We start from the raw sequence: 25,153 nt of genomic DNA, 5'->3' as shown, positions 1-25,153 counted from the left end.
TGCGAGCTGGAGGCTTCTGCCTCAGGCTGCTCTCCCAGCCAGCAGGACTACACAGTCGCACCTACCCCAGCCTATCCCTTGCACCCATGGCTCATGAAGCCTGGACAGTAGTAAGGATCAGTTCAACTATAGGCTGAGCAAGTGCAGAATGGTGGTAGAATGTGCCTTTGGATGTTTAAAAGCTTGCTGGCGCTGTTTGCTGACTAGGCTGTTTGCAATTAGAAGAGCACAGCAAAGCGCGCTGTGCATCACAGAGGCTTTGAAAACCAGTTTCATGACTGGCCAGGCTTCGGTGTGACAGTTGTGTGTGTTTCTTCTTGATGCAAACCCACCTCCTTTGTTGATTTTAATTCCCTGTAAGCCAACCCTGTAAGCCATGTCATCAGTTGCCCCTCCTTCTGTGAGAGCAACGGCAGACAATCATTTCACGCCTGTTTTCTACACGGATGCCATACCACGGCAAGTGTGCAGCCCGCTCAGCTCAGCCGCCGCTGTTATGTCCTAGGTGCTGCTTGCAGCAGACGGTGCTGTAGGACTGCAAACTGTCATCATCAAACAACCGCTTCCACTGCCACTCTGCTCTCCTGCAGACGCTATATCACGGCAAGCATGGAGCCCGCTCAGATCACCGCGGCAGTTATGAGCACTGTAAACACCACACACATTATCCTGCAGTATATGCAGCATCAGAAACTTCAAAAGCAGGCGAGGAGGCGACGGCAGCGCAGTGACAAGAGTGATGAGAACATGGACACAGACTTATATCAAAGCACGGGCCCTGGCAGTTTGGACATCATGGTGGTAATGGGGCAGGTTCATGCCATGGAACACCGATTCTGGGCCTGGGAAACAAGCACAGACTGGTGGGACCGCATAGTGTTGCAGATCTGCGATGATTCCCAATGACTGTGAAACTTCTGCATGCGTAAGGGCACTTTCATGGAACTGTGTTCCTGAAGCGCAAGAATACCAAGATGAGAGCAGTCCCCACAGTTCACAAGCGAGTGGCAATAGCCCTCTGGAAGCTTGCAACACCAGACAGCTACCGGTCAGTGGGGCAGCAATGTGGAGTGAGCAAATCTACTGTGGGGGCTGCTGTGATCCAAGTAGCCAATGCGATCACTGAGCTGCTGCTATCAAGGGTAGTGACTCTGGGAAATGTGTAGGTCATATTGGATGGCTTTGCTGCAGTGGGATTCCCTAACTGTGGTGGGGCAATAGACGGAACGCATATCCCTATCTTGGGACCGGAGCACCAAGGCAGCCAGTACATAAACCGCAAGGGGTACTTTTCAATGTTGCTGCAAGCACTGTTGGTTCACAAGAGACGTTTCACCAACATCAATGTGGGATGTCCGGGAAAGGTACATGGCACTCGCATCTTTAGGAACTCTGGTCTGTGTGAACAGCTGCAGCAAGGGACTTACTTTCCAGACCAGAAAATAACCCTTGGGGATGTTGAAATGCCTATAGTTATCCTTGGGGACCCAGCCTACCCCTTAATGCTATGGCTCATGAAGCCATACACAGGCAGCCTGGACAGTAGTCAGGAGCTGTTCAATTCTAGGCTGAGCAAGTGCATAATGGTGGTAGAATGTGCATTTGGACATTTAAAAGCTTGCTGGCGCAGTTTCCTGACTCGGTTAGACCTCAGCGAAACCAATATCCCCATCGTTATTACTGCTTGCTGTGTGCTCCACAATATCTATGAGAGTAAGGGGGAGACGTTTATGGTGGGGTGGGAAGTTGAGGCAAATCGCCTGGCTGCTGATTACGCGCAGCCAGATACCAAGGCAGTTAGAAGAGCACAGCAGGATGCGCTGTGCATCAGAGAAGCTTTGAAAACCAGTTTCATGACTGGCCAGGCTACAGTGTAAAAATTCTGTTTGTTTCTCCTTGATGAAAACCTGCCCCCTTGGTTCACTCTACTTCCCTGTAAGCCACCCGCCCTCCCCTCCCCTCCCCTTTGATCACCGCTTGCAGAGGCAATAAAGTCATTGTTGTTTCAAATTCATGCATTCTTTATTAATTCATCACACAAATGGCGGGATAACTGCCAAGGTAGCCCAGGAGGGTTGGGGGGAGGGAAGCACCGGGTGGGCTGGTGGAGGAGGGAAGGACAAGGCCACACTGAACTTCAAAGCTTATTGAATGCCAGCTTTCTCTTGCTTGGGCAGTCCTCTGGGGTGGAGTGGTTGGGTGCCCGGAGGCCACCCCACTGCATTCTGGGGTGTCTGGGTGAGGAGGCTATGGAACTTGGGGAGGAGGATGGTTGGTTACACAGGGGCTGCAGCGGTGGTCTTTGCTGCTGCTGCCTTTCCTGCACCTCAACCATACGCTAGAGCATATCAATTTGATCCTCCAGTAGCCTCAGCATTGCTTCCTGGCTTCTCTCATCATTCTGATGCCTCCGCTCATCTGGATCCCGCCACCTGTCCTCTCACGCGTCCCTCCTGTCGTCGTGTTCGTTTTGTGCTTTCCTGCACTCTGACATTGTCTGCCTCCACGCATTCTGCTGGGTTCTTTCAGTGTGGGAGGACTGCATGAGCTCAGAACATTTAATCACGAGTGCGTTTTTTTCGTCTTCTAATCTTCGCTAGCCTCTGGGATTGGGATGATAGGGTGAGTGTTGAAACATTTCCAGCTGCAGGAGGAAAAAAAGGGAGAGTAGTATTTAAAAAGACACATTTTAGAGAACAATGGGTAGACTCTTTCATGGTGAACCAAGCTGTTAACATTACATAGCATGTGTGCTTGCTTTACAAGGTCGCATTTTGCCTCTTATATTGAGGGCCTGCCGGTTTGGTGTGTGATCTGTCACACACGGGGCCGGCGGGCATCAGAATTCGGCTTGCAGGCAGACATGGTAAGCCACACTCTTTTGGCTTCTTTAACCTTCATAATATGTGGGAATGGTTTCAAACAGCAGCACACTCATTTCCCATACCAAGCACCCAGTGGGTTGGCCATTTAAAACGGGTTGGCCATTTAAAAGGAGGGGCTGTGGTTTTTGGGTTAACGTGCAACTGAAACCCTCCTCCCCAATTCTCTGGGATGATCGCTTCACCCCTCCCCCCACAGCGTAGCTAACAGCAGGGGTGATTTCTCTTCAGCCACAGGCAAACAGCCCAGCAGGAATGGCCACCTCTGAATGTCCCCTTAATAAAATTCTCCTATTTCAACTGGTGACCATGAATGATATCACTCTCCTGAGGATAACACAGAGAGATAAAGAGGATTTCTGCTCCATCCCCATACACATTAACAGACTTTTCCAGTAGCTGTACTGGCCACTGAATGCATTGCAAGTCTTCAGGGCAAATTAATCATTAAACATGCTTGCTTTTAAATCATGTGTTATATTTACAAAGGTACACTCCGCCTTCAAGGTTTGGGAGCCCGCCTTGGGTGGGTCGGGAGGGTATTGGCTCAGGGTGATAAACAGTTCCTGGCTGTTGGGGAAAACAGTTAATCCGCTTGCTTGCTGTGTGCTATTTTCAACCTCCTCCTCATCTTCCTCGTCCCCAAAATCCGCATCCCTGTTGCATGAGAATCCATTGACGAAGTCCATGCACAGGGGTGGGGTAGTTGTAGGGGCACCTCCTAGAATGGCATGCAGCTCATCATAGAAGCAGCATGTCTGGGGCTCTGACCTGGAGCGGCTGTTTGGCTATCTGGTTCTTTGGTAGGCTTGCCTGAGCTCCTTAAGTTTCACATGGCACTGCTGCAGATCCCTGTTATAGCCTCTGTCCTTCATGCCCTTGGAGATTTTTTCAAATATTTGGGCATTTCATCTTTTGGAACGGAGTTCTGATAGCACGGATTCCTCCCCCCATACAGCGATCCGATCCAGTACCTCCTGTTCGGTCCATGCTGGAGCTCTTTTGCGATTCTGGGGCTTCATGGTCACCTGTGCTGATCAGGTCACCACGCTGGCCAAACAGGAAATGAAATTCAAAAGTTTGCAGGGCTTTTCCTGTCTACCTGGCCAGTGCATCTGAGTTGAGAGTGCTGTCCGGAGTGGTCACAGTGGAGTACTCTGGGTTAGCTCCCGGAGGCCAATACCGTCAAATTGCGTCCACACTACCCCAAATTCGACCCAGCAAGGTCAATTTCAGCACTAATCCCCTCATCGGGGAGGAGTACAGAAATCAATTTTAAGAGCCCTTTAAGTCGACAAAAATGGTTTCGTTGTGTGGACCGGTGCAGGGTTAAATCAATCTAACGCTGCTAAATTCGACCTAAACTCGTAGTATAGATCAGGGCTTAGTATGTTTTTGGCCCTTTGCACCAGCATTTGGGATTTTCTTATTTAAAACAAGTTCCTAGTCCCTGCACCAAGAGATTAATATATTAAATATTCAAGTGCAGATATGTAAAACCAGAACAATCCCAACAATTTTTTTATTTGTTGCTCTTTAGATAAAGGCTGGGAATGGTATGTTTGTGAAGGTTTTCAGTACATACTGAAGAAGCAAGCTGAAGCTCTGCAAACTTTAGGAGTGTGTCCACAGATGAAGGTATGTTGACCTGAGCATAATGTTTTGTATTAGTACATATAGTCTTTATGATTTTTACTTAAAAATATAATTATTTTAAGGTAGACAGAATAATTCCCTCTTAAAAACTGACAGGAAATGGGCCATTAGATGAGGGGTCGAGAAAGAGAACCTATGAAAATAAAATTTACCAGGAACAGTAAAAGTAATTTATAATTTTATAAACAGGGTTTTCATGAAAGCAGGCACAAAACTTTTTTCAAGATTCTTGAATTATAAAGTCACAATTTGTTTTTTTTCAGACTTATGATTTTATAAGATATAGACTAATCATTCATTATTATGTTTATCAGGATGAAATTCTATGCAATTTTTGGAGACTTTACCTTCAGAAGAGCAAACAGGCATATTGCACCACACCAGCTAGTTATACTAGCAAAGCATTATCCGTAAGTGAAGTTCATAGCTGATAAGCAAATTATTGTGCATTGATCTTTTAAAATGTTGTTTTTGTTATTCAAGCCATGCATACAACTTGCTCGTTTTAATGCGGATCATCTTCTAAATATATTTTGCCATTTTAAGAAAATATCTGTTGTTGTGCTGATGGAAAATTGTTCATTTTTAATATCTTGCTTTGCTATTGTGTAGCCAGCCAGCAGATGGAGCACAAATTACAATACACTATATTTCTAGAGCTGTGTTGACACTGACATAATCCACAAATGATACCCATAACATATTTGTTTCTATGCTATGTCTTTGCTTCAATACAACACCTGAGGCTGGCCCATGTCAGCTGACTTGGGCTCCGGCTACAGGACTGTTTAATTGAGATGTAGATATTCAGACTCAGGGTGGAGCACAGGCTCTGGCACCCCTCCCCTGTCGTGGGAGTTAGCAGACCCTGGGTTTGTTAACATATGGCTCAGATCCTACGCCACCAGCACTCCCATCTCCGTGACACCACTGATTTCCTGAGAAAACTACAATGCATTGGTGATCTTCCAGAAAACACCATCCTAGCCACCATGAATGTGGAGGCTCTCTACACAAACATCCCCCACACAGATAGAATACAAGCTGTCAGGAACAGTATCCCTGATGATGCCACAGTACAACTGGTTGCTGAGCTCTGTGACTTTATCCTCACGCACAATTATTTCAAATTTCATGACAATATATACCTCCAGACCAGTGGCACCGCCATGGGCACCCGCATGGCCACACAATATGCCAACATTTTTATGGCTGACCTGGAACAACGCTTCCTCAGCTCTCGTCCACTCACGCCTCGTCTCTACCTACGCTACATTGATGACATCTTCATCATCTGGACCCATGGGAAGGAGACTCTGGAAGAATTCCACCACAATTTCAACAGCTTCCACCCCACCATCAACCTCAGCCTGGACCAATCTACACGGGAGGTCCACTTCCTAGACACCATGGTACAAATAAGTGACGGTCACGTTAACACCACCCTATACCGAAAACCCACCAACTGCTGTGCCTACCTTCATGCATCCAACTTCCATCCCGGACACACCACATGATCCATTGTCTACAGCCAAACACTGAGGTATAACCGCATTTGCCCCAACCCCCTCAGACAGAGACCAACACCTACAAGATCTTCACCAAGCATTCTCAAAACTACGATACCCGCACGAGGAAATAAGGAAACAAATCAACAGAGCCAGACATGTACCCAAGAAGCCTCCTGCTGCAAGATAAGCCCAAGAAAGAAACCAACAGAACTCCACTGGCCATCACCTACAGTCCTCGGCTAAAACCTTTCCAATGCATCATCAGCGATCTACAACCCATCCTAGACAATGATCCCTCGCTTTCACAGGCCTTGGGAGGCAAGCCAATCCTCGCCCACAAACAACCCGCCAACCTTAAGCATCTTCTCACCAGCAACCACAGACTGCACCATAGTAACTCTAACTCAGGAACCAATCCATGCAACAAACCTCGATGCCAACTCTGCCCACATATTTACACCAGTGACACCATCACAGGACCTAACCAGATCAACCACAACATCACCGGTTCATTAACCTGCACGTCCACCAATGTAATATATGCCATCATGTGCCAGCAGTGCCCCTCTGCTATGTACATCGGCCAAACTGGACAATCCCTACGTGAAAGGATAAATGGACACAAGTCAGATATTAGGAGTGGCAATATACAAAAACCTGTAGGAGAACACTTCAACCTCCCTGGACACACAATAGCAGATGTAAAGATAGCCATCTTACAGGAAAAAAACTTCAGGACCAGACTCCAAAGAGAAAGCAGTTTCTCCTCCCTTGGTGTTCACACCTCAACTGCTAGAAGAGGGCCTCATCCTCCCTGATTGAACTAACCTTGTTATCTCTAGACTGATTCTTGCCTGCATATTTATACCCGCCTCTAGAAATTTACACCACATGCGTCTGACAAAGGTGGGTATTCACCCACAAAAGCTTATGCTTCAATATGTCTGTTAGTCTGTAAGTTGCCACACGACTCTGTCGCTTTTTACTGATCCAGACTAACATGGCTACCCCTCTGATACACTGCATTGTGCAGGTCTGAGTCCAACTACCCATATCCCAGACTTTCTAGTTCCCTGTCAAAATGGCTGCTCTAACCATTTGTTCGTGGTGCAGTGTAGGAAAACTTGACTGTCCACCACACTTGACTATCCAGAGGACAAAGAAATGTATCCGGTGGGGTGATTTTGGCAGACTCACAGAGCACGGGTCCAGTGGTGCTGCATCTAAACTGCAGAGCAATAGGGCTTGAACCCTGGGTCCAGGCTTGACTCAGGCTCAGACCCTCTACCTCTGGAGAGTCCTGAGACCGTGGGTCCAAGCCCTGGGTTGACACAATTTGTGTGTTGATGGAAGGGGGTTAGGCTTGAGCCTGAGTTTGACCCCTGGGCTTACATTGTGGTGTAGACATACCCTAAAGGGCTATCTTGGCTTGCGATCCATAGGCAAGACTGTTTGCAGATGTGAATCCTGGTGGTTGTGCAAGTATTTTGTCGTGGAAGTATTTTGGACCTATCTTTGAACCTCTGTTTGGAAGAGCCACTCCTGTGGGTTATCTGATCTCACACAGGTTATAGAGCTAGTCAAAAAATTATTTAGTTATAGAAATTTCCAATCAGCTCCAAATCTAACAGTCATCCCCCTTCTCAAATTGCAAATTTCATGAATATTTATGATTCTGTGTATTGGATATCTCCTGGGTAGTATGGCAGGTTGGGATGGCTACCTAATCATTGGAATTATTTTGTTCTGACAAACACACTGTTAAAATGAGTAAGAGCTTTTTGAAAGGGTCGTTTCTAATGGTATGAATTTACATGATTAAAAGCAAAAACATTCTGGGTATGACTTGCTTTAGCTTACACCTAGACTGTCGATCACATGTTTGCTAACTGAGACATTATTGAGCTTTTACAGGTCAAACTGTTGTGTTAGAACTAACATGGGATAAAACTGTAACTTATTTAAAAAAAACAGATATCTGACGTCAGTACAGATGTGGATAGTGAACCAGAGAGAATAAGTATTCATGGCTTGTCATCTTTCTCTGAAAGTGATGGAGATTTACAGACAGAAAGCAGCTTTGGACATGTTTCTTCCATTGGCAAAGCCTCAGGTAGGAGCAGATATAATTTGAAGTCACTATTCTATATTGTTAGGATGCGTTTTAAAAATGACTGTTCGTTTAGTACTAATCAGAAGGATTTGTTGCTTTTGTAGAGGTAGGAAATGTAGATGGAGGATTTCCCTCTTATTTATCAACAGTGTACTAGTCATATAAATAGTCATGGTCCCTCTCCAAGGAGTTAAAGGCTAGACAGGCACATGAAACATGAGGGTCGCTGAAAAAAGTTCTGATTTTTTCAGTAGGTTTTCTTCGGGGTGGGCGGGGGGGAGTTGTTTGGTTTTGTTTAGGGGGGTGATGGTGGTGGTTGTGGACAGGGTTAAACTTTACCTGATGACTGCTACTCGGGGTAGAAAAATAATGAGCCAGCATGCCCCTCAAGACCATGCCTTCAAAAGCACTGCAATTTTAAGGCAGTAACATTTGTGAAGTTAGTGACAGTCTTGTCACTCGTATGTTTATTAAGTTTTCAAAAATATAGTTTATTGTGTGCCTTACTTCTCTTATATCTTCTTTCATTTTCTGGCTGTAGTTAACTTTTTCTTTCCTATAGGCAAAGAATGTGTTGTTTTTTTCCTCTCTCCCATTTTTTCCCCTACATTATGCTCTCTGGTTTCTCTTCTATATTTTCTGTCTGTATGTTTTTCTCCCCTTGTAACTCCTCTCTACCATAATTCAGTTTTTTAACTTCCTGTCGATCTCTCCTGTCCACTCACAGACTTGGAAATTTTACTAGACACTTACTAGTCAGTGTACTAACCCTTCTAACTAAAACCAATACAAAATCGGAAGGGCAGGGGCACTGTCTGGATAGAAGCCAGGAATACCACAGTATCTGATGTTTGACATAAAAGCATCTAAATAGGTTTGAACTTTTACGTCAACTTCAATCTTGTCCATAACCTATTTTCACGAATCTCTTTGCTTGCATCTCCTTTTGCTTCCCCGGTGCCACCTCTGTTTTGCTCTATGTCAGATGCTGCTGCCATGTTTGTCTTGCTCTTATTCGCATTTTTCTCCTTTTACGCAGCCTTATATACCTGGAATCTCATCATTCTTTCCTGTACTCTTCCATTTGGTCTTCTATTAAAATGCAGATCTTCTGAAACCTATAAACTCTAGTTTTCCCTTCAGTGAAGAACAACAAGAATAACAAAATTATAAATGAAAAAAATCCAGACAAAAATAATGGAAACTGTAAAACACATGCTTAGCTTTCCCATTCATTAACAACACGTGTTTTATCCCGTTTCCCATCCTATGTCTTTACATTTTCTACTTAAGTTGCAGGGTCTTCAGAGCAGGGATTTTTGTGGTCTTCTATATTCACATAGCACACTGGCACTATACAAATAATATGTAGGGCAAAGTTTTTTAGTGAACATTTCCTGTTATAAATGTTCCAACAGGTTGCTTTACAATTCACATTGTCTGTAAAGCTTCTTCCTTCCTTAGTTCCTTCTTCCATTTAGGACGGTTCCTTTCTGCAGTAACATTTATCTTTTTTAGCAGTTGTACAGTAATAGATATAATTTGGAGGAAGGCAAGTAATTACCAGATCCTTCCTGTACTCCTGGGGGAATTCTGCACCACTGTGCATGTGCAGAATTTGTGTCCCCTGCAGATTTCTTTGCTTCCCTGCAGAAAATTGACTTTCTGATGGGGAAGCAAAGGGAAGCCACAAGAGTGGTCATGTGACCCTCCCCAGCAGTATGTTTAGGATACCCAGGGCAGCTGGCAGAGAGGTAAATCGCTGTAGGGTAGGGGGCAGGACTGGCGAAGACCTAGGTGATGGCTCCTACGCTGTGCTGGGTTCATCTGCTAGTCCCAGCTGGGCTGGGGAAGGCAGGACTTCCTCTTCTCCTGCATGGCATCAGGGGCTGTCAGACTCATCCCCAGATTTTTCCCTCAGTTGCAGGAAGCTCTGCAAAACTTCCTCTCCCCCCTGCCCCGCCATGTCCACCTGCCCAACCCCCATGCATTCAGACCTCCTCATACCTAGACACTCCCGCCAAACTTCACCCCTATTGACTCAGGACTCTTTCCCCTCTCCCCCCCCCCCCCCCATGAGCCTCACTCTCCCTGCACCTGGACCATGCCAACGAGCCACCCGGATCCCCACTCCACTGAGCCCCAACCAGCTGCATCTGGTTCCCCACTCCCCCAATATCTGGGACCTTCCTGCAGAGTCCCATTACCATTGCACCTAGAACCTCCCAACAAGCCCGTGTGCATCCAGATTCCCCCCCTCCCACACACACACACAGATCCCACACTGAGCCGCCTGCACCCAGATTGCCCCACACAGAACCCTCTCAACCCACACCTGGATCCCCCCACACTAAGCCTCTCCACACTTGGATCCTGCCTTGCTGAGCCTGTCTGCCCACACCTGGTGCACCTGGCACAGAGGGGCAGGCCCTGGGGTGTTTCTGGGGCAGGCCCAGTCCTTGCGCTGTGGCAGGGTTGAGTGCAGCCTCACCGCTGAGTCTGTGTCCCCTCTGTGCAGCTTGTGGCCTGTGTTCCCCAATGCCATGCTGGAGCCTCCACATTTATTTGACAAATAAAATTTGGAGAATTTTGCAGATTTTTTCTTTTTTCTTTTTTGGTGCAGAATGCCCTTAGGAGTATTCCTAGCTTATCATTGCTTCATACTGTGGATTACAAAAATAGAGTCCAGATTTTTTTAAGTGATCGCACCTGTATTCATAAAAGTACTTTTAAAGTCAATACGGTTGAATTCAGCAATATAAAATTACCGGTGCCTTTTGGATAGCTGTGTCTAAGAGATCATATGTACAGAGTAGCTGTCATTTGTATAATGAAAGTTGGTCCAAATGAGCAGTACTGCATTTTTTTCTATGCATTGGCTACTCATAAATTGTGTATAATTACATTTTTTCTGTGCTGTTTCATTGAATTATTGATGTCTTGCTGAGGAGGATTTGGGTACCCTTTTTAAATGCTTTTCTAATTAATAAACATTTTATCTTTGTTATGTTTATCTGGGGATAATAGCTCATTATTCAGCAAGCTGATAGGCTAACATTCCATTTGGTGTAGTCTAGTCGTTTGAGAAGCCTATTAAATTCTTAAGTTGTTGTTATGTTTAATTGTATGTTGTGTCAAGTTTAGTGCTGACTGAGCAATGTGCCCTTTATAACCTAGAACAAATGAAAGGAAAGGTGCTAGGTCACCGAGAGCTACAAATAGAACAAGAGGATTATTTTTAATCAAGCCATATATATAGCAATGAAGTTTCAACCATGAGGCCTCCTTTAGACACAGCTTACACATATAAAAGGTGAAACTGATGACTGAAAGGATTACCTGACGTTCATGCTTTTGTTTTGTGACTCGCATGTACACAATAGATGTTGTAGGATAGCTTCTGTATTGACTTCGCCAATTTTTACCAGGCATGCACTGGGGAGTCAGTTCCTTGATAACTCTATTTTAAATGTCTTTGCGGCGTCTTTAATGCCTGAGATAAAAAGCAACAGAGTCCTGTGGCACCTTATAGACTAACAGATGTATTGGAGCATAAGCTTTCGTGGGTGAAGTGGGTATTCACCCATGAAAGCTTATGCTCCAATACATCTGTTAGTCTATAAGGTGCCACAGGACTCTGTTGCTTTTTACAGATACAGACTAACACAGCTACCCTCTGATACTTGAGATAAAAATGTAATTCTCTGTTATGAGGGCACTTCTGAGAGCCAGTAACTGCTGAGTTCTAATCCCCAACTCTGATACATTCAGCTTTGGCAAATCACTTATCCTTTCCTCCTTGATATCCCATGTGTAAAATTAGGATAATACTTATACCTACCTCATGGGATGTTGTGAGGAATTAGTTAATGTTGGTAATGTGCTGTATAAGAGTTAAGTATTAGCACCTTTCTAGAGAGCCAAGTTTAAACATGGTTCTCACTAGAATGGTGCTTTCAAATTTAACATTTTTGTATAGACTGAGTCAACGCGCACAGTTTTTCTGGTGTGCCAGTGGGAATTTCCCCTAGAGAATGGTCATACTGGGTCAGACCAAAGGTCAATCTAGCCCAGTATTCTGTCTTCTGACAGTGGCCAATGCCAGGTGCTTCAGAGGGAATGAACAGAACAGGTAATCATCAAGTGATCCATCCTGTCACCCGTTCCCAGCTCCTCAAGTATTTGTTACTTACCCTGATCTCTTATTAGCGAGTCTGTGGAGCTACATTGGCACTGGTTCTCAGCCAGTTTGTCGTCTTGTGTTGCAGTAAGAGGTACTTTGAGAGTTAAACCATTTAGAACACTAATGCCAAAGCTTCGATTTGAAACCACCACTAATTGCTAAACACAGCTTGGATGATCAATTTCTCTTGTTCTCTGCATATTTACATGTTCAGTGTAGCATATTTTGTCTACAAAGTTATTTTATATGTAATTTTTTTTTTTTATCATTAGCAAGAGAAACCACATCTGTCTGTTCCGGATCGATAGATGGTGATTCGTATTTACTTAAGAGGAAAAAAGGGAACTTGAGGATGTCTATGCCAATGACACTTTCATTCTGCTATATTGCATTACTCTGGCTGAGAGAACCAGTGACATTATCAGATCTCTTAAGGTATCAATAGTCTCTGAAATATTTGCTGCTGTTGTAAGTAAGTAATGTTTTTTTTAATTTGGGTTGCTTGCTTGTTAACTAGTTGAATTATAGGTAGAGCTGGTAGTGATCCTATATTTAGTTTGCCTCACACTTTCCGTGATAGAAGATACTTGCAACCATTTTTTGAGAGTCTCTAATAGCTCTATTGTTTGCAGCAAGTGTTTGAAATTTGTCAGGGAGAAAGTCCTAGTGTTAGAGAAGTGCCTTTTCTTTGTCCCATGAAATTATTTTCAGATTTAGTTGAGTGTAAATAGATAAATATTGCAGTTTCACTTCTCTCATTTGTATTCCTGAGGAGAATGTTGATAGCCTGCCTAATAACTAAATGAATACTCTAAAGATCCAGGCTTGTGCTACTGCCAGAACATCAGTAGCAATACAAACCATAAATCTGGCATTTTCTAGCTTTCATTTGCTTGACCTAAATAGTCTTTTTAACACATTTTTGTATGCAATAAAATATAGGCATAGATTCAATGACAGACCAAATTGAGAAAAAATTATGCCCAGAAATTGTGCTAATATTCAGGCTTGCCTTTTTAGTTCTTTATAGGTAGTTCATGAATATTTAAAACAATAGAATAATAGTCGTGCTAAATGCTCCACCTGTTGTTTTTCTTTTTGGTTTTCCCCCAAAGTGGTAGTCAACTGTCTACTCCTCCTCCCCTGTGATATGTGCTTGGGCACCACATCAGGCAACAAGACAGTTTCTAAGGGATTTATATTACAGCACCAAAAATATTCTTATTGCTATTTGGTGCATTCATTAGATAACCTTGCAATTAACTCATCTTAGAGACACTGGGGTTAAAAATAACATTTTAAAAATGTTCCTACATGTGTTTCAAATAGCAATATATTTTTTTAGTGTCATTAAACTAACATTCAATGTGCTGTTTATTTTTTGTATTCCTTTCAACAAGTAAGACTACAGTTTCAACATGGTAGACTTCACGTGGCTGTAGAATAATACAGTAATGCAATCCAAACCTGGCTAAATCTAGCTATGTTGGCAAGACCAAAATTGTAACCAGTTTGTGGCACTTCTGTTTTGTGGCCTTGGCATATTATTTTTTTCATATTATACACAGGACCTAGGGCTTATCTACACTTGGATTACTATATTTTAAAGGACAGAGATTATAAGCCCCATCTGTTTTTGTAATAGAAAAGTGTTTGAAACCTTGTTTAAACACAGTTTATTCTAAATTCTAAACAACACTTCATAAAATGAGTGTGGACGTGCCAAAAGACGTTAGAACTGCTTTAAAAAATATTCTCGAACATGGGCTCTTGGAGTAGGTGTCATACGAAAATTCGATATTTTCCCACGCAATGTTTACCTTCATTGCAGTATTTGTGATATTCTCTATATTTAGAATGGAGAACTGCTCGGAGTGATGAATAAGGCTGCGATTCTTTCACAGAGGTCGCGGAAGTCATGGTTTCTGTGACTTTCCATGACCTCCGTGACTTCTGCAGTGGCTAGTGTGGCTGACTTCAGGGCAGGCGCCCCACAGCCAGCTGCACCAGCTGTTGCTGGAGTGACCTAGGGCCAGCTGCTCCGGGGGTACCTGGGGCCAGCCACACTGACCGCTGCTCAGGAAGTAGAGATTTAGTCAGGAGTATTTTTGGTAAAAGTCATGGACATGTCACGGGCCATGAATTTTTATTTATTGCCCATGACCTGTCCATGACTTTTTACCAAAAATACCCGTGACTAAATCTTAGCCTTAGTTGATAAGTGTCCAACTTTTAATGGTCCTTTATACTAGGGCTATGAGAATTCTTTAAAAACAGTTCTAACAGGTAGAACCATGGTTTAGTGAGTACTGTGTTTAAACTGTATCAAAATACATCTGGCCCCAGGCAAATATAGACGGGTCCTGTAGTGCAGTTGTCTAACACAGTTCTTCGGGGGTGGGGGGAGGGAGAGGGGATTGTACTGTCCATACTAGTCTGGAAATCTGCATCATTCCGATCCCAATGTGGACAGGACATTTCGGTTATATATTTTATTCCTTATTTGTGAATCAGTGATGTCAAATTGATGGAAGAGTGCACAGGATTTCAGAATAGGAAGTACTAGGCAAGATAACTTTCTAAAATCACATTAAAACTGTTACAAATATTGCAATAATTCTATTATTTATTGTGTCTTCATTTTAAAATCACTTTGAATCTAGTATTTCTAGAATAATTCAGCATAAACTTATACTGTAGTTCTAACTAAACTTTGAATTTAAATTCCAGATCTCAAAGAAATGGTCATAGAGTGCATTCATAGAGAGTAATTGACATTAACTTACAGTAGTTCTTCTTGGAATTCATAAATGGAAGTTGATAAATGGAATGTTGATAAATTGCAAGTAATATACATCAAGTAGCTTCTTTTCTATGACTTAAATCTTGTTAAGGAATGCCTGTTTAGTCATTTCTCTGACTTTGTTTTCACTTATAAAAGTGAGTTGAAGGAAGGGATATTCTGTTTCTGCCCTCTAGTATGTGGTGTTTTCTTTTACTTCCTTGACACTGTCTGCCAGGGCCTAAACAAAGAGAAGTACTGCATGTTTGTTCAGTGAAATTTTGCAAACAAGCGCTGACTTTTTAGGAATATGTCATCTCAATATTGGGCTATCCAAGTTCCTGGTGCCCTTTTCTAAAATCAACATTGCATTTTCTGTTACAACAGTGACTTCTTTCTTTCATTTTTTTTTTTTTTTTAAACCACTGCTCTTTGCTGTTTTTGTTCTTGCTTATTGAATTAAGGTAACTGCCCAGATATCTAGATATATCTGGTACAGCTCGAATTCCTCTCTGGAGAGACTAGGGCTAGCACTTTTGTCGGTAAAACTTATGTCACTCAGGGGCGTCACCCCTCCCGCCCTTCTGCCTGACCGACATAAATTACATTGACAGACGCGCTGGTGTGGACAGTGCTATGTTGGCGGGAGAGCCCCGCCAACATAGCTACCACTGCTCATTGGGGGAGGTTTAATTATGTCGACGGGAGAGCTGTCTCCTGTCAGCATAGATCAGCTGCATGGGAGGCCTTGCAGTGGCACAGCTGCATCAGTACAGCTGTGTCGCTGTAAGGTCTCTAGTGTAGAAATAGCCTAAGTGTGTCATCCTTGTGACTTATGTACTTGGTACTGGTGTATTTTAAAAATAAACCAAAAAATCTTCCCTAACTCTACAGCCAAAACCTATGCTGTATCTTACTATGTCTTAAACCTCCTGCAGGAAATTTAATTTTCTTGTTTTTTCTCTTTGTAATAAACACATTGTGCAACATTCATGCCAACCAGAGTATTACTTCCTACCAGGAATCCTATTTTAAAAATCCTGGGATTTTAAAAAAAGTGTAGTGAATTTAGCGTTCATGAAACCTGTTGGTTGAAGCCTGCTGTTTAGCCTCATCCTGGGTAGTATAAAGTTTCCACTAATGTGCCTTAATTCTGACCTGGGGGGGCCACCTCTTAGAGTGAGGATAATTCAGTCTCCCTCTTGATTCAAAACTTGGTTTGTTTGCTGATAATGTCCAGCTGGGTGCTAGATATTGGTAAGTGTTATGGTATTTTTTTTTTATTTAAACAGCGGCCTACTAAGAGCCAGACTGAGATCACAATTGATTTAATGTGAGCTATTGAATAGCCAGCAGATGACACTATTGAGATGGGCTGGATTTGAACCTGTGATCTCTATGTGAAAAAGCCCCTGGTATTACCACTCTCTCCTCCCCTCATTTCCCCCCTCCCGCCGCCATATTTTTTGAAAAATTAAAAATCCAAAGTGTGTTTAGACATTTATCTAAAATAAATGCATTTTATAAATTGATAAAATACATAATTGTATGTTTTTTCTCATTTAGTTGTATATAAGCTAACAGTTCTATGACCCTGATTGCACGAGCTCTGCATACTTACTGTGGAAATATTAAACTCTTCTTTCGTGTTTAGTTAAGTATGTAATGGATTTGGGGAGCAAAATGCTATAGCCCTATAACAATGTTATCATAAAAGTGTACTTCCTGTCTTCTTAAGAGCATAGCCCAATACTGAAAATATTTTAATTAAAATATTCTACCTGTTTGTAAGAATTGATTGTATAAAGAATGTGCAGGGAAAGCTGGATATAAACATGTCTAGAGTAAACTCAGTGCCCTAACTTTATCTGAGAGTCACATTTGAGCTTGAATTTTAATATTCTAGCTCTCATGTTAAAGAACAGGCAGCTTTTTAGTATTAACACAGCATTTTGAAGGACACAGTGTTGGAATTATTTGGGCATTTCAATTCTGATGCTATTTTAACTTTGAAATTAAGACATCAATCTTGATTTTTTTTCAGTGCCATTTTAAAAAAAGGGGCAAAGAGTTCTGTGGCACCTTATAGACTAACAAACATATTGGAGCATGAGCTTTCGTGGGTGAATACCCACTTCGTCGGATGCATGCATGTTAGTTTATAAGGTGCCACAGAACTCTTTGCCACTTTTACAGATCCAGACTAACATGACTACCCCTCTGATATTTTAAAAAAAAGTATATGATGCTTTAAACTAAACGTTGATTTGACTTAAACTCTTTTTTTATTTAGGTTTGTTATAGATGGTCACATTCCTTACTTGAATGCTTTTCAGTATTTTCCAGAAGAGATGAAATTGTATGGAGCTGATCTCAAGATCTTTCGTGTAGAGGTAACTTTTATCCTTTTATTTTTATTTAATAAGCTACATATATTATGGTATATTATACTCCTGGGTTATGGTACTGACAATTTGAGTGAATCTACCTTTGTTGTGATATTATTTTGCTTCCTGCTAGTCATGCAGGAGCCAGTGAGCAAATTATTCTGATTACTTTCATATTTAAATTAGAATAATTAGGTTGATAACTTGATAACAGGTTTTTCTCATAGATTCCAGGGCTAGGAAGGACCATTGTGATAATCTAGTCTGATCTCTTAGAACACAGGCCATAGAACTTCTCCCAAAATAATTCCTAGAATGTATCTTTTAGAAAAATGTCTGATCTTGATTTAAAAACTGTCAGTGATGGAGAGTCCACCACGACCCTTGGTAAATTGCCCCAATGATTAATTACCGTCAAGTGTGTGTTTGTATTGTTTGCTTATCTCTTGGGAAATACAGAAAACATAAATAGAATTTAGGCTCTTTTTCCCATAAAGGCATAATATCCTTTGAATACTCAGTTGAAATCTCCCTCTCTTTGGAAGCAAGTTCTATCAGTTTTTATAGTATGATGTGTTCTTGCTGTATTTATTGGATTTTTTTCTTTTGTAGTGTTTAGTTTAAGAATGTAAATTTTTCTAAAGAGTTCACGTTAATATGTTCTGTCCATATGAAAATAGTCTCCCTGCTGCTTGTACTTAGCTGCATTTCCCTTTGGCCCACTTTGTAGAACATCTACAGCACTTACTGCCTTGTTACCCCTTCTAGCTATGGGATTCTGTCTTTGAGGGCACTGCACAGTCAGATCCTCTTTTGCCTGATGAGGATTAGAGAAATTGGTGGCTTTTGTGTGTGTGGTTTCTTTCCCTCCTCCCTTTCCCCCAGGAAGGAGAACTTGACAACATCCTGTACCGGACCATTGATGCCCTACCAAGGAAGACATTACAAGAGCTGACTGGAAACAAAAATTTTGTTTCATGAAAAATTTTGAGGATTCAGAATTTTTCATTCCACCTAGAAAGAAAGCAGATCTTTTTTGACTTTCTCCAAAAAACAAGGGAGGGAAGGCGAGAGACCAGAATATGCCAGAATGTTCAATAACCTGTTGGCTAAGGCACTTGCGTGGAACATGGTTCAAGTCCCTGCTCTGCCTGATTCAAGAAATATGTTAGCCAGGCAGTCAGCACAGATTATGCTCTGAGGAAAAAGTCTGGGGTGCACATTTTAACACACTTAAAACCACTGTCACCAAACAAGAACACTTCACCTGAGAAGTAGACTGCATCATTGAACAGTCCACCCAAATACCCTGTATTGAAGCAGGTTCTCTCAGGAAAAAACCCTTTGATCACACACTCCTAGTCCATAGACTCATAGACTAGCAGGGACCTCAAGAGGTCTTCTAGGCCAGTCCTGTGCACTCAAGGCAAGATGAGCCAACGATCCGTTCTAATAAGAGCGAAAACAAATACTGCGATTGTGGTCCATGCTTAAATGTGCACACTGCGTCATAGCGAACTGATTAATGTACAGATGGCAACAACTTTAACAGAAATTTGTCAAAATGCACAGCACCATCTGAGGACCTGATATGTCTGGAGGAATCAGCTTTGCTAGTTATTCATTGCTTGTGGGTTAAGCTTCATTCCACCGCCGCCCCCCTTCCCCCTCCCTCCCCCCCCCCCCCACAGAGTTTTGAGAACCTCTGATCTAGACTATCCCCGACAGGTGTTTGTCTAATCTGCTCTTTAAAATCTCCCATGACGGAGATTCCACAACCTCCCTAGGCAATTTATTCTAGTACTTAATTACCTGACAGTTAGGAAGTTTTTCCTAATGTCCAATCTAAACTGCCCTTGCTGTAATTTAAGCCCATTGCTTCTTGTCCTATCCTCAGAGGTTCAAGAAAACAATTCTTCTCCCTCCTCCTTGTAACAACTTTTTATGTACAGTACTTGAAAACTGTTATTTTGTCCCCCCTCAGTCTTCTCCAGACTAAACAAACCCAATTTTTTCAGTCTTCCCTCAGAGGTCATGTTTTCTAGGCCTTTAATCGTTTTTGTTGCTCTTCTCTGGAATTTCTCCAATTTGTCCACATCTTTCCTGAAATGTAGTGCCCAGAACTGGACACAGTACTCCAGTTGAGGCCTAATCAGCTTTCAAGCAATACCCTCCAACCTTGCCAAGCTCATCATGAGAAGCAAGGTCTCCCTACAGACCAGGGCACATCAACTCAGAGCAGCACCAGAGCCTGCCAGAACAACAGATGCAAAACCTGCAAACATATCTCCACAGCTACAATGATTAATATCTCCCACAACAAACCTTTCAAGATTCATGGGTCCTACACATGCATATCACAACATGTGGTATATCTCATCCAGTGCACTAAGTGCCCCAATAACTGTGTGGAGAATATGTCTACACTGCAATTAGACACATGTGGCTGGCTTATGCCAGCTGGCTTGGGCTAAGGGGCTGTTTAATTGTGGTATACACGTTTGGGCTCAGGCTGCAGCCTTCGCTCTAGGACCCTGTGAGGTGGGAGGGTCCCGGAGACGGCCCTGAATGTCTACACCACAGTTAAACAGTCCTTTAGCCCAAGCCCCAAGAGCCAGAGTCAGCTTGCACGGGCCAGCTGCGGATGTCTAATTGCAATGTAGACATATTCATAGTATCTTTTCCAGGCCTGAAGAAGAGCTCTGTGTAAGATCGAAAGCTTGTTTCTTTCAATACAAAATATTATCTCATCTACCTTGTCTCATTCATATTCGAAATAGGGCTGAACTGCAAAATATCACTGAGTTTTCCAAAGTGTTGAGTGTTCAGGGGTCTGCCCTTGGATTTTGCGTCTCTCTAATTGACATATTTATAGTCAAAAGTACAGTTGAAAGATGGCTGTGGTGATTATGGTCTGTGACTATTTTTCTTTTTTTACTTGTGACCACCTAATATCTTGATTGCTTAATAAAAATGGCTTGCGTTAAACAGATGCCACAAACATGCAGCAGAATCAATTAAGCATTGTTCAAACAAAGCTAAAGAGGTAAAAGCCATTTTGTTTTGTAAATCTGTCAAGTTTTAGGGTTTGTTTTTTTTTAAGCAATGGGAGTCTATTTTCCCTGTGAATGTTGGATGCAGAATAATTGCTAGTTAGCCTGAAGGAAGATATAAAATCAGAATTTCCCATGGATTATGAAGTGAGACTTACACAACAGTTTTGATAACGTCCTGCTGTGCGTGACAGAAACAAGGATTGGACTTGTGGGCCTATATGTTAACCTTAAGGGCTCAATTTTAGAAATTAGTACTTTATATCAAATCCTTACGGATTTCAAATAATCTGCGCTGGTTCATTATAAAATTTGTTAGATGATTGTCAGTAAATCTCCTATTAGGATTAGGTCTACAGTACCTAATTAATCCAAAGAGAAGTAATAGCTGTACTACACACTCCTTCAAAAAATAGTTCAGTACATTTACAGCACTGAATGTACTTTATGGAAGACTGCATTAATGTGGCTAATAATGAAAAATTAACATTTTTAGTGTATTCTGGCCTATTTAAACTGGTTGGTTTTCCTTTAGATTTTTTTTTTAAAGATTTTTTTGTGTGTGTGCGTGCAATGCGTACAATAAGCACCTCTTATAAATAGATTTTAAAAAATGTTTGAATGCAAAAGCATTTTGGGTTTCTCAAAATCATCCATTTTTATTGTTTTTCTTTCACTTCTGTAGCACATATTCCTTAGCTAGCCTTACAAAGGTTAGTCTGTATTTAAGATAAATGGATTACTGTGTCCTAACAAAAGAAAATGATCACTGATGTTTCCAATTTTTTTGAAAAAAAAAAACCCAAAACAAAACGAACAAAATTGGAAAAATTTCTTTAATACATTAGTAAGGATGACTTAAATGTTTGTCACCTTAAAAAAACCTTAACTATAAGGGGTGGCTAAGCTCTGGCATAGGCTTCAAAAGGAGGTTGTGGAATCCCTGTCATTGGACGTTTTTAAGAATAGGTTGGACAAACACCTGTCAGGGAAGGTCTAGGTTTACTAGGTTGTGCTTCAGTTCAAGCTGGACTTGATGACCTTGTGAGGTCCCTTTCAGCCCTATGTTTATATGGTTCTATAAAACAATATTGAACTGCTGTTTTGGGATCCAATCCCACAAAGATATGTATGTGAGTAGTCTCCTTGAAACAAATTAGAACTGTTCATGTAGCTAGCGATACTAATGTGCATAAGTCTTCGTAGTATCAGGGGAGTCTATACTACAAAATTAAGTCTCCTTAAGTTATGTCGACGTACAGCTACCACAGTAATTACATCAGGGTTTTTTGTGTGCACACTACAGTCTTGTCAGCAGTGTGTTTCCTCAGTAGGAGCACTTCCCTCGATTTAACTGTCATTGTGGGGCAGTGACAGCCCGGAGCTCCAGGTGGCGGGGCTCCAGGTTGTCAGCTGCCAGGGGCTGATAGCTGGAACAGTCAATGCAGTGTCTACACTGACACTGCCGCAACCCAACTACATTGACCTAAGTGTTACGCCTTTTGCAGACGTGGAGTTATTAGGTCGGTGTAGTGGGTAACTTACATTGGTGGGAGCAATGTTGTAGGGTAGACTCTTACAGAGTTATGTCGACATAAGCTGCCTTATGTTGACCTAACTCTGTAGTGTAGACCAGGCCTCAGTCCCTTAAAACTTGTTATTAAATAGAACTCTGAGGTGATCCCTTTAAGTCAGGTTTGAGGCACAGGGACAGCACTATGAGGCAGTTTGCTAATCCTGTTCTGTGGATTAGAGGACTAAATTTCCTAGTTCCTACAGTCCACTAGAACACTGCCTCTCCTCTTGGTGACTCAGTAAGGTGTCACTTTTCCTCCTGTGAGTCAGTACTGAATCAATGCCCTAGCAAGGCATCAGTTGGCACTGATTTGTTAGAGTTTGTGTCTTTTGGGGTATGTCTCTCTGCAGAGTTATTTTGGGCTCTTACTTGGCTGTTGCCCCTAACCTCTTCCTTCCCCCCTCCCCTGTTCTGTCCACATATAAAGCCATCTCACCCAAGTTTGGTGGTACTTTAAACCCAGGCTGGTTGGCTTGTCTGGGGGTATAGGCTAGAACTTGGGTGCTACCTTCACTCGGGCTGGTAACCAATGTACCTTGCAGTGAGGAATGTTGATCCTCCAGTGCCTTCCCAAAATTCCACCTGTTCCCAGAAGGACAGACAAATTGTCCTACAATTCACTGGGGGAAAGTATCCTAGAGCAGCTCAGCTCAGCACACAGAACCATGCGATATGCCCCCAGAAATCCTATTGATGCACTTGGGTGACTGCAGCACCAGTGAGGCCATAGTAACTTGGCTGTGTCTTTGTAGTATGCTTGCACTTGCATGCTGTTAAACAACTACCACATTTCACCTAAAAATGCATGCATTTCAGTAATTGACTGTGATTTCTGTATATGTCGTTTATTTGGGATCTTTTGAAATCAAAGATTCTATATAAATGTATTATTTCCACAACTTCAATAGCAGAAAAGTTAGGAGCTGCTTAACATTCACTGTTTGGGTAAGCTGTGAAAGTTAATAAACTAGACAGTATTTCTTTAGTTATAGGTGTGGATTTATTCCTCCTAATTATAGTACTTTTTAGGAGGGGCTGATGAAATGAATCACTCAGTTTTAGGACTGTACTTACCTACCTTGTTCCGCCTACTACAGAAGAGTAAAATTCCTTTTTACTTCTGGTATTCTGTATCTTGCATCAGGCCGCTCTGTTGAAATTCTTACCTTCAGTTTGACTGAAATAATTTAGCGAAGTGACACAGATGTAGTCTAGGTTTTGAAATATGTCCCTAAAATGAACACACGAACATGCTAAACCATTTCCTCATCTCTTTGGAGTTTTTAATATGCAAGAAGTTCCCCTATTTTTAATTTTGACTTGTAAACCCAATGAGTATTTTACTAGTACTTGCATATGTCATTTGCTATTACTTTACTTCATAAAATAGCTTGGATTGAAGATCTGAATTTCCCATTTTTCTGAGTAAATCTGTAACCCACCGGTCAGAGAGCATGTGTGTCCATGTCCGTCCATCCCCTTCTGTTCCCAGATGGGGTGAGAGTCTGTTAGCTTGTGCTGTAGAGACTCAAGCATTTCAGCTATGGAAGTCCCCAATTCAAACCCTAGTGATGGCCAAGATGGTGACTGTTAGATATGCACATGTTGAGACTATAAAGCTTCATCATCAACCAGATCATTGTTATATCCAATTTCCATAAAAATATTTAAATATTCATGATATTTAGTTTCCTCCATTTTCTGGTTTGTCAGGTCAGAAGTAAGAAAACAAGGCCTTTAAAGTGTGGTTCTGCTCTGAGAAGTGGCACTGCAAAAAATGTTGTGGTCATGGTAACCTGTTCATCTCAGTTATTCCATTTCTAAAGTATTCAGTTTGCAAGTTTAAAAGAAATTTTTTTTTAGACTGACAGCTGTGCAGACTTATTCTGAGATCTGAGAGTCAAGCTGAGTTTTTTTTACTGTTTTTGCATCATCTTTGCAAATAAAGGTTCTACAGGCGTTAAGTGACACCTGTAAATTCCCTTGCTTTGAATGGCTTTCCACATGTGTAATTGATCAAATTTAGTACACAAGCCTGCTGCACAAGAAGGAATAGAATTAAAATTCTCTGAGCTGTGGTGACTCTGCACAAGTAACCAAAAGTAAAAGCAGAAAAAATGTGCATTTGTAACAGATGTAACTGTATGTACACACAAAATCATGTCTGAATACGGAGTTGCTTTTGTGGGTAAAATGGTAATTTAAAAATATGGCACCTGTAACCCATCATTTCTTCTAGCTCATGATTAAGGGGCAGATTAAAATTAAATTATTTTCCGTATTCTTCTCTCTCCCTTCTCTTCTTTTGTTCTTTCCTTTCTTCTTTCCTTTGCAGATGGAAATGCTCAATTACTGGGCCACAATCAGCAGGAATGGATCTTGAAAGAGAAGTCCATCACCCAGTTCCCTTGCAAAACTCCTTGCTCCACTGTATTCACATTAAACTGCTTGGCCTACCAAGCTCCACAAGTAACCTAAGAACAGTGGAACAGGGCAGCAGCAGCTTCCCTTTCAAACTCTGATCTTGCCAAACAGTAGATTTGAAGTTCTCTTGAACATCTACTCAGATTGCTCTTGCTTATACAGCTTCAGGGTTAGAAGGAAGAGTAGGAAGAAAGTAGAATTGGAGTGGATTGCGGAAAGAGGGCTTAAACAGAAATTCAGATACAAAGAATGTTATATCTTCTATATGGAATATTTTTTGGCAATTACTATTACACTAGAAGGTTTTCATTTGGTTTCTTTTTTAACAAATCATTTTATGAAGATTCATTGACAAACAACTAATTGTTCTAACACAGGAAGGGGTGTGGTTTTTTCTGCTAGTTATATGCCTTGTGCCGCAGTGCACTCCAGAAGTTGATAGGTGAACAGGCACAGACTCTTGAATGGTGTTTGCTTACATGTTCCTTGGTTTTTAGTTACTCAGGGTACGTCTACACTACGGGACTATTCCGAATTTGCATAAACCGGTTTTGTGAAACAGATTTTATAAAATCGAGTGCGCGCG

At 41.9% G+C, this 25,153-nt stretch overlaps 1 protein-coding gene across 1 annotated transcript in view; it reads left to right on the top strand.

The window, feature by feature from the left end:
• TAF1B (TATA-box binding protein associated factor, RNA polymerase I subunit B) overlaps nucleotides 1–25,153 on the top strand; it is a 59,988-nt gene that overhangs the window by 8,522 nt on the left and 26,313 nt on the right. The window contains exons 4-8 of the mRNA XM_045009833.1: nucleotides 4,423–4,520; nucleotides 4,853–4,948; nucleotides 8,024–8,162; nucleotides 12,618–12,780; nucleotides 17,421–17,520. Coding sequence (XP_044865768.1) covers nucleotides 4,423–4,520; nucleotides 4,853–4,948; nucleotides 8,024–8,162; nucleotides 12,618–12,780; nucleotides 17,421–17,520 — 596 coding nt within the window. The remainder of the gene's footprint in view (nucleotides 1–4,422; nucleotides 4,521–4,852; nucleotides 4,949–8,023; nucleotides 8,163–12,617; nucleotides 12,781–17,420; nucleotides 17,521–25,153) is intronic.

The sequence above is a fragment of the Mauremys mutica genome, chromosome 3 (genome assembly GCF_020497125.1).
Source record: "Mauremys mutica isolate MM-2020 ecotype Southern chromosome 3, ASM2049712v1, whole genome shotgun sequence".
In the NCBI taxonomy this organism is placed as follows: Eukaryota; Metazoa; Chordata; order Testudines; family Geoemydidae; genus Mauremys; species Mauremys mutica.
The sequence above is the reverse complement of the archived record's forward strand: the minus strand, read 5'-3'. Positions and strand labels throughout refer to the sequence as shown.